At 36.2% G+C, this 9,117-nt stretch overlaps 1 protein-coding gene across 1 annotated transcript; it reads left to right on the top strand.

Moving 5' to 3' along the window:
• The first annotated feature begins 716 nt into the window (after window positions 1–716).
• Window positions 717–2,274, top strand: LOC120780537 (jerky protein homolog-like). Its single transcript, XM_040112799.1, has 3 exons — window positions 717–1,364; window positions 1,419–1,895; window positions 1,969–2,274. The coding sequence occupies exons 1-3, from the start codon at window positions 786–788 to the stop codon at window positions 2,260–2,262; spliced, it is 1,350 nt and encodes a 449-aa protein (XP_039968733.1). The 5' UTR covers window positions 717–785; the 3' UTR covers window positions 2,263–2,274.
• The last annotated feature ends 6,843 nt before the right edge of the window (window positions 2,275–9,117 follow it).

Here is a 9,117-nt window from a genome sequence, read left to right as displayed (position 1 = left end):
CAAACAGAGAATATGAAGAGAAATAGATATATGTATTTTCGGCATACAATGACATGGCTCAAGCAGAGAATATCGAAGAAAAATAAGTTTTTAATATTCCACTTTTAATAATTTTTTTTAATAATACTAATAAATATTTTTGATTAAATTTCTTACTAATAGAAATTAAATTTATCACAACAATATACATACATATATGTACATACGCACTGATCTGCTTATTCATACATTCATATATACTTATGTATATGTACATATATTTGTACAGCGCACGCTCGCTAATGTGAACACTCTATAGTTCGAACACCTCATAATGTGAACAGACTTTTTTATGCATTGACTACTCTATAATGTGAACAAACCCAAAAGGCTCTATAATATGAACAAAAGACGTTAAAGTATTTGAATGTAGTTTACACTGATCTCAGCTTTTTCTGAATTTGGAGAATCCCCTAATTGTAGAATAAGACTCTCATTTGTATTGCATATAATGCGTAGAATACTTCAGTTGCAATTTTGTATTCGCGTGGAGTGTTTCGTTTTAGATTTTCTGTTAAAAATGAATTCTAAAAAACACCCCGTTTTTTGACATTGAAGCAAAAAGCTGATATTCTCGATTCTTTAAAAAGAGGCTCATCTATGACGTTCTTAGCAAAGAAATATAATGTTGGTAAATCAACAATTTGTGGAATCAATGCAAAAAAATATTGATTTTAAAGTTCGTGAACAACACATACTCGGGACCTGGACAAAGAAGAACTCTGCGTCCTTCAGAGCTGCCCAAAATGGAGAAAGCTCTTCATCGTTGGTTTATCAAAATGCGGAATAAAAACTGGCCAGTAAGTGCCTTAATGTTGAAAGAAAAGGCCAAAGTACTGCTTGCACAAGTAAATGAAAATGAATCTAACTTCAACGCTAGTGATGGATGGCTTCAAGGATTTAAAAAAAGGTACGGTATTCGACTGCTGCAAATATCAGGCGAAAAACTATCTTCACTACCTCAGTTCGTGGATCCATATAAGGAAAAACTTAAGGCTAAAATGGCCGAACTGGAGCTGTGTAACGACCAGTTATATAATGCTGATGAGTCAGGCTTATTCTGGAAACTTCTGCCAGAAAAAACGTACGTGTCCAGCATGGAAAAGAGAGCCTCAGGCGTTAAGTCGGAAAAGCAGCGAATCACGTTTTTATGTTGCTCAAACGCCACTGGATCTCATAAACTGAAACTTTTGGTAATTGGAAAGGCAAAGAATTCACGCTGCTTTAAAAACTTTCAATGCCCCACAGACTATAATAGCTCCAAATCCGCCTGGATGACGTCGGCTGTTTTCAAGGAATGGTTTCATGAGTCCTTCGTTCCACAGGTGAGGATTTATTTTGTATTTTGTTAACTTTTTTCTTTTAAATTTGTTGTTTAGGTAACGTCATTTTTAAAGGAGAAAGGTTTGCCAATTAAAGTTCTACTCCTAATCGACAACGCTCCTTCTCACCCAAATGAAGCTCAGCTGACAACGGAGGATGGACAAATTTTGGCAATGTTTATGCCACCAAACGTTACTCCCCTCATCCAACCAATGGATCAAAATGCCATAAAGATCACAAAGTTGCATTACAGAAACAGCCTTTTAGCCTCAATAGCAGCTACAAACTCCAATTTACTCGATTCGATGAAAAAAATGACTTTACGAAGAGCTATAAATCTTTTGGATGCCGCTTGGAGTCGTGTCAGCGAAGTAACATTAGCTAATTGCTGGAAATATATTTTAAATTTTACCGCAGGTGATGACGATCCCGAAGATAGTGTTCCGCTCGCAGTTTTAAACGAAAAATGGGGAGCTGGACTTCGCGCCTTGATGAGCAATACCGCCGATCTCCTTAACAGTTTGAATGCTGAGGTTTGTTCGTTTTCGCAGAATCGCATAAAGATATGCAGGTTATTGAAAATGATTTTCTTATTAACCATTTCAGGCTGAATTAACGCTACCAGGCGTTCATGAATGGAACGAAGTTATTGAAGATGATAATGCAAATGACGAGCATGAAGAAGAAGACGATTCCGATGAAGGCAGCGTATCGGAGGTAGAGGAGAAAATTAAGCGGACTGAAGCAGTTGAAATTTTCAACAAGGCGATAAGGTGGGCTGGTCATGAAGACGTCGATCCAAATGATATAAATGTACTAAGACGTCTAAGAGAGAAAGCTGTGCTCCAACTTTTAGAAACACAGAAGATACAGAAAAAGTTAACTGATTTTTTCAAATAAAACCTAGATTTTGTATAATATGTATTATGTAAAAATGTATATGTATGTAATGAAAACATGAATATAATGTGAATTCCAATATATAAATACGTACTATTCTATTCTTTTGGAGCATTCCATAATGTGAACTCTTTCGATAATGTGAACTGCCTTGGTTTTAATTAGGTCAGATTATCGAGCGTGCGCTGTATACACTTCCGAACAAATAATGCACAAGCGTTTGTATGCTACATACATATGCGCAGCGTTTGAAAAACTACGCTACTCTCGTAGCATTTCATTTTACTCTTGCTACCGCTCTCACTTTGTCGGGAGCCACAGCGTAGCCTTAGTATAACAATGTAAAGTATGTGCTCTACTCTGCTCCGAGTTTTGTTAGGTAAAAAACTATAGCTGGAGCGGGAGCAAAAAATTAAATTCTGCGCTATGCTCTGGCGTAGCGGTAGAAAAAAATTGGGAGCGGTAGCACAGCAGAGCAAATGAAAATTTTCATGTGCTACAGCTCCCGAATGTGTTTGTTTGTTTTTGTTTTTTTTTTTGTTTGCTATTTTCTGGCATTTACAAGTATGGTACAAGTTGGTATATAAAAGAAAATCGTTTATAACTCAAGAATGGCTGAACCGATTTGGCTTAAAAATGGTGGGGAGATAGTTTAGAAGCAGGGTAAGGACTTAGGATACATTTTATCTCTTTATACTAAATTTTAATACAGCTCATAAATACAAAAATTATATTTCAAATCGTAAGCATTTGTTCAAAATTTATGTAAGAATCATTTGAAAATTTTAATAATTCAAAAATAGAACGAAATAAGTAAAAATTTTCATTTCCAAACATGCTTAGTATATGGGTTATACTGATTTTGCTTCTTAACCAGGTAGTTTTTTTTTTTAAGACGAGCCCGTCCGATATATTTAATATCACAACAAAAAATGGCATTTGAATTTTCATCGTCAAGGCACTGCGGATACTTTGCTAGATTATTGGTCAAGGACGCAAATGCATTCATAACAAACCAAACGCGATATCTAACATAAAGATATAACGGAATAATTGGAGTGTTGATAAAAAGGTTTATTATAATTTTAGATATATAGAAATCTTTTCGATTCTTTGCAATATACATTGAAGTATGTATATGCGTACAATTTCAAACTGATTCTTCCTAAAAAATTATAAAATTACTAAATATTGGGAATGGTAGAATAGAACTGCAAATACGCAGTGCAATGGATTAAAACTGGTACTGGTAATCAGTAGATGAATATTAACCACGTGTACCTCTGATCTGTAGGAATTTAAAGATAAAAAACCAAGATTGTAGTGTATGGAATATTTTTACATGCCTCGGTCCAGTTCTTAATGTTAATATGTAGGGCTAAAATTTTCAGGGAATTTTTTTTTTTGGGGTATTTTCAAGGAAATTTCGTGACGGGACCGAACAAAATTAATAATTCAAAAAAATAAAAACACCCTAATGTATATAAAAAGGAGGAAAGTATATGCAGTTAAAATTAATTTGGAAAATTCATAGTAATTGAGTATTGTAATACATTTGGAATAGATGATGTTCTTGATAATATAAAAATGGTAAATATTTTACATAATAAAAAAAAATTTATAATTTATTCAATTATTATCTAATTTACTTTATTAATATATTTCTTAAAATATTTGATTTTAGATTTATAAAGGCACTTGACGCAACAAGTGCCAAAATGATTTGCATAACATTGTTTTGTTTGAATTATTCAATTAATTCAAATATTATGCCAGAAAATAGCAAAAAGAAAAAAACAACAAACACATGCGGGAGCTGTAGCAATAAAAATTTTCATTTGCTCTGCTGTGCTACCGCTCCCAATTTTTGCTACCGCTACGCAGAGCATAGCGCAGAACTTAATTTTTGCTCCCGCTCCAGCTATAGTTTTTACCTAACAAAACTCGGAGCAGAGTAGAGCACATACTTTACATTGTTATGCTAAAGCTACGCTGTGGCTCCCGACAAAGTGAGAGCGGTAGCGATAGCATAGCAATAATTTTAGAAATTTTGCTGCTACGGAGTAGTAAATGAGAACCCTGCATATGCGTACACATGTGAATATGTGACCAACAAAAAATTGAAGCATTGTTCTACAAAAACAACAATTGTCTAAATAGCAGAAGCATCAAAAGTCAATATGGCAGCCGAATTGGGGAAGCCCAAATGTAGTAAATTTTACAACAAAAACGATTTCATTCATAATCGCAGGCGCAAATTCTACAAGCGACCTCGCTTCATTCATAAAAACAGACGCCGTAACATCTCCCCGAGCATGCCTTTGCCAACAAGAGTCTTTTCGCGACGATGGCAAAAGCTAAAAATCATAAATTGAACAACTTTTTGATGTTTCTTCACAGAAAGAAGTAAGAAAAGTGGCAACATAGCTCTTGTCGATTTATAATATTTGTCAATTCTAAAGTATTTTTCCGTGGCTGGCAAAAATCTGCGTCGATATGTATGCACGCTCATACATATGCATACATATGGCTTGTTGGCGAAGTTGTTACAGCGGCAAGGGAAGCGGTGACAATCGGCGGCCATTCGTTTATTTTTTTCGGGACAGCTTGGATTTTCTGCCAACAACACAATGTTGTGACGCCTTGTCGTCGCGTCAATGGTTCGACAAAAGCATATTTCTATACTTAAACAAAATTATTTCATCCATTGTGTATTTCTTTCATGCATAACCAACCATAATTAGGACAACGCAATACAAGTGTCAATGGTGGTGTTGGTGGTAAGCGCTTGAAAAGTCAAGATGAGTTCGTTCGAATCTCGACAGAATTTATTTTTAATTTTTGCCTTTTATTCTTCCATGAGAATAAATTGTAAATAAGAATTTTTCATTCTTTTTTCATTTTTGTTGAGCTGCCGCCACAGTTGCAACATTTCTTCTAAGCAGTTTTGCCATAGTGACGAGAAATAGTTTATGGGCAGCGACGCTTGTGCGGGAAGATGTGTTGATACTATGTTTTTTCACAGGCGTATGAACATTTGTAAGTATCAACATATGTATGTATGTATTATGCTTCGAAAGCTTGGGTGCGTATGCCATAGAATTGGTACGAATATTAATTTTTTTTTGAAGAAATGAAAGGAAAGACGTGTTTATATGAGCACAATTCAGTTCAATTGGCACATCTTCTTTTTGTAATATTCGAAATAAATATAACTTTTTTGAAATAATTTAAAAATTAAAAAATAAAATTAAACTACTTTTTATTTAATTTTTCACGACTTTGTAAAAAATATTGAAATTTTTACCATTTTTCTGAAAAAAATGGCTCATATGATAAAAAATAATCACGCATATGTGACTCAGAGAATGCTTCTTTACATTCTTTGTGTGACTTTGTATATTTTTCTTCAAAGTATTTCTCTTTAATCATTCTCGCATGAATTCAGTCGTTTTACATATATTTCTGCCAGAGAATTGCTCATTTCGGCTAAATAGCAGCGAGAATGGTGAATTCCGTACTTCAATCTTATAAGCTCTGTTAGCCGTCCAATCGAACATCATACAGAATTCAATTTGCACCTTCTCTATGTTTTAAGTTCTCTGGTTAAGGTAGCTGTTAGATGTAAGTATTTTCTTAACCAATAATTCAAATCTCTAGGTTTACTCAGATACGTACATAGTATTCTTTATTTTTGCAGTCGCTTTCATTTGTTAATTCTCAGTGTAGGTTAAGTGTTATTTAGCTCATATCAGGATGTGGTTTTAGGTATAAAAGGTTTGTCAGGTGCATAGTTCTTTAGGTTCAATACGTTATTGATTGATTTAGATATTTAGGTTTTAAGTAAAAAGGTTTGCTTTATCGAAGTTTTTATAAAGAATTGTCTTACGTTGTAGTTTTTAAAACTACCGTTTTTTTAATTATTGTTTTCGATATGCCACGCAAACGTAAATCCAATCTAAGTCGTAGTCCTAGCAGAGCTCGAACTGCAAAAGTTGATAGAAGCCAAGAATCTGAAGAGCAGACTCAGACGCGTCAGATGTTAGATTCTCAGCGTCATGCGACTCAAAGCCCGTAGAACCTTAGATGCTGAGCACCACGCATCTCAAAGGGGCTCTGAGACGTTAACAAAGACTCCGGCCGTCAGACCCTGGATGCTGAACGCCACGCATCTCAAAGAGCTTCTGAGACAGTGGAACAGACTCAGACACGTCGAGTTTTAGATGCCGAACGTCATACGCAATTGATTGCGGCAGAGACTGACGAAGATTCACAAAGACGACGTCTTTTGAATGCTGAACGGCAGGCAGAAAGAAGACGTACGTTTTCAATGAGTACGTGGGAGGCATTTAATGGTGCCGCTTTTGAGTATGACCCTTTGATCGACTATGTTAATCACCGATTGGTTATCATTGAGAGAATGGATAAAAAATGCAGATATTGTGAAGCACTGAAATGGAAAGAAGAAATGGGTATGTGCTGTTCTGGTGGAAAGGTTAAAATTCAATTACTTGGCGAGCCAGAGGAACCTCTTAAATCTTTACTTTTATACGACAGTAACGAATCGCGCCGGTTTTTAAGCAGGATTAAAAAGTATAATTCTTGCTTTCAGATGACGTCATATGGTGTAGATAAGGAGGTCGTAATGCCTGGATTTTCACCTACTTTTACCATCCAAGGACAGGTGTATCACAGGATTGGTTCCTTACTTCCCGCAAATAATGAACAACCATAGTTTTGCAACTTTATTTCATGGGCGATGAAGAAAACGAAGCTGATCGCAGGTGTCAAAATATACAAGGAATCGAAAGGGATACTGTTTTAAAAATCTATAGAATGTTGCATGAACATAATCGCCTTATCAATACTTTCAAAACAGCACTAGAAAGAATGCCGGGAGAGGATTATTGGTTTGTGATGCACCCCGATCACACACAAAGTGGGGAACATGAAAGGCGGTATAATGCACCGTTAATAAATGAAGTCGCAGCCATGGTTACAGGCGAACAGTTTGCTTCCCGTGATATAGTTTTACAGGCCCGAGATGACACATTAACCAGGGTGCCTGATATTCATAAATTTTATGATGCGTTATAATATCCGATCATATTTATTAAGGGACAAGAGGGGTACCACTTTCAATTTCCTCAAATTAATCCTGTAACAGGTCTTCCCTTGCATAACAAAATGCTTTCATGCATGGATTTTTACGTCTACAACATGATGATACGAGAAAACAACTTTAACATTTTACAAAGATGCAAGCAACTGGCCAATCAGTTTTACGTTGACATGTACGTTAAAGTTGAAAGCGAGAAGTTACGGTACATATCATTAAATCAAACTAAACTAAGAGCAGAGAATTACATCCATCTTCAAGACGCTGTGGCAAATGACGCTAATTTATATCCAAATTACTTAGGTCGCATGGTCATTTTACCGTCTTCAATTGTAAATAGCCCGCGGTACTTACACGAATATACTCAGGACGCATTTGTTTATGTTCGTACACATAGTTGCCCTGACTTATTCGTCACCTTTACTTACAACCCAGCCTGACCAGAAATAGTCAATGAGTTGATGCCAGGGCAAAGCGCAATAGATAGACATGATGTAGTCGCAAGAGTCTGTAGACTAAAAGTTAAAAAACTAATGGATGTGATTAATAAAGGCCGATTGTTCAGAGAAGCGCGCTGCTTTATGTACTCTGTCGAATGGCAGGAACATGGACTGCCACATGTCCATATATTATTGTGGTTAAAAGATAAGTTACGACCCGATCAAATATATAACATAATCAGCGCTAAAATACCGGATCCTAACATTGACAAAACTATCCATGACATTATTGTAAAAAATATGATTTACGGTCTATGCGGACCCGAAAATCCACAGTGCCCCTGCATGAAAGACGGAAAATGCACAAAAAAATTTCCTCGCAAGTTAGTGACAGAGACCGTTCACAACGACCACGGATACCCGCAGTATCGTAGAAGAGCGCCAGCAGACGGAGGTCGAACAGCAACCGTGAAGCTCCGAAATGATAGCTACGTTACGGTTGATAATAGTTGGGTAGTCCTCTATTCACCAATTTTATCAAAAATGTTTAACGCCCACATAAATGTTGAGGCATGCAGTACAGTACGCGCCATCAAATATATCTGCAAATATAAGTATAAACAATGGTAGTGATCAAGCTATTTTCAATTTTAGAAATACTGATCTTGCGAATCCTGTAGATGAGGTACAAACTTATCAGTCTGGTCGGTATGTCAGCAGCAACGAAGCCGTGTGGCGTCTGTTAGAATTTCCGTTGCACGAAAGGCATCCCACCGTGACACATCTCAGGGTGCATTTAGAAAATGGTGAACGCTTTTATTTTAATGAACACAATTTCCACGAACGAATAACTACTCCGCCAAAAACCTGCTTTTTTGATCTTTGTATCAGAGATGAGTTTGCAAAAACTTTTCTTTATGTCGAGGTGCCGAGGTATTATACTTGGTATGCAAGTAGGAAAACTTGGAAACGCCGAATTCAAGGTACTTTTGTTCAGGATTGGCCTGGCGTCAAATCTGGAGATGCTTTAAGACGAGTTTACACAGTTCTTGTTAGTAACATGGAATGTTTTTTCTACGCATGCTTTTACAAAATGTGCGTACAATCTCTTTCAATGATCTAAAAAAATACAACACACAAGATCATTCTATATTTCGAGAGGCATGTGAGGCAAGATGATTACTGGAGAATGATAACTATTGGGAAGTGACACTGGAAGAAGCTGCTCAATGTAGATCAGCAGGCAAGATGAGAGAGCTATTTGCTGTATTAGTAGCGACAAAAAAGCGGATAAAT

The sequence above is a fragment of the Bactrocera tryoni genome, unplaced genomic scaffold, assembly GCF_016617805.1.
Source record: "Bactrocera tryoni isolate S06 unplaced genomic scaffold, CSIRO_BtryS06_freeze2 scaffold_25, whole genome shotgun sequence".
NCBI classification, from domain to species: domain Eukaryota; kingdom Metazoa; phylum Arthropoda; class Insecta; order Diptera; family Tephritidae; genus Bactrocera; species Bactrocera tryoni.
This window is presented reverse-complemented; position numbering and strand designations above follow the sequence as displayed.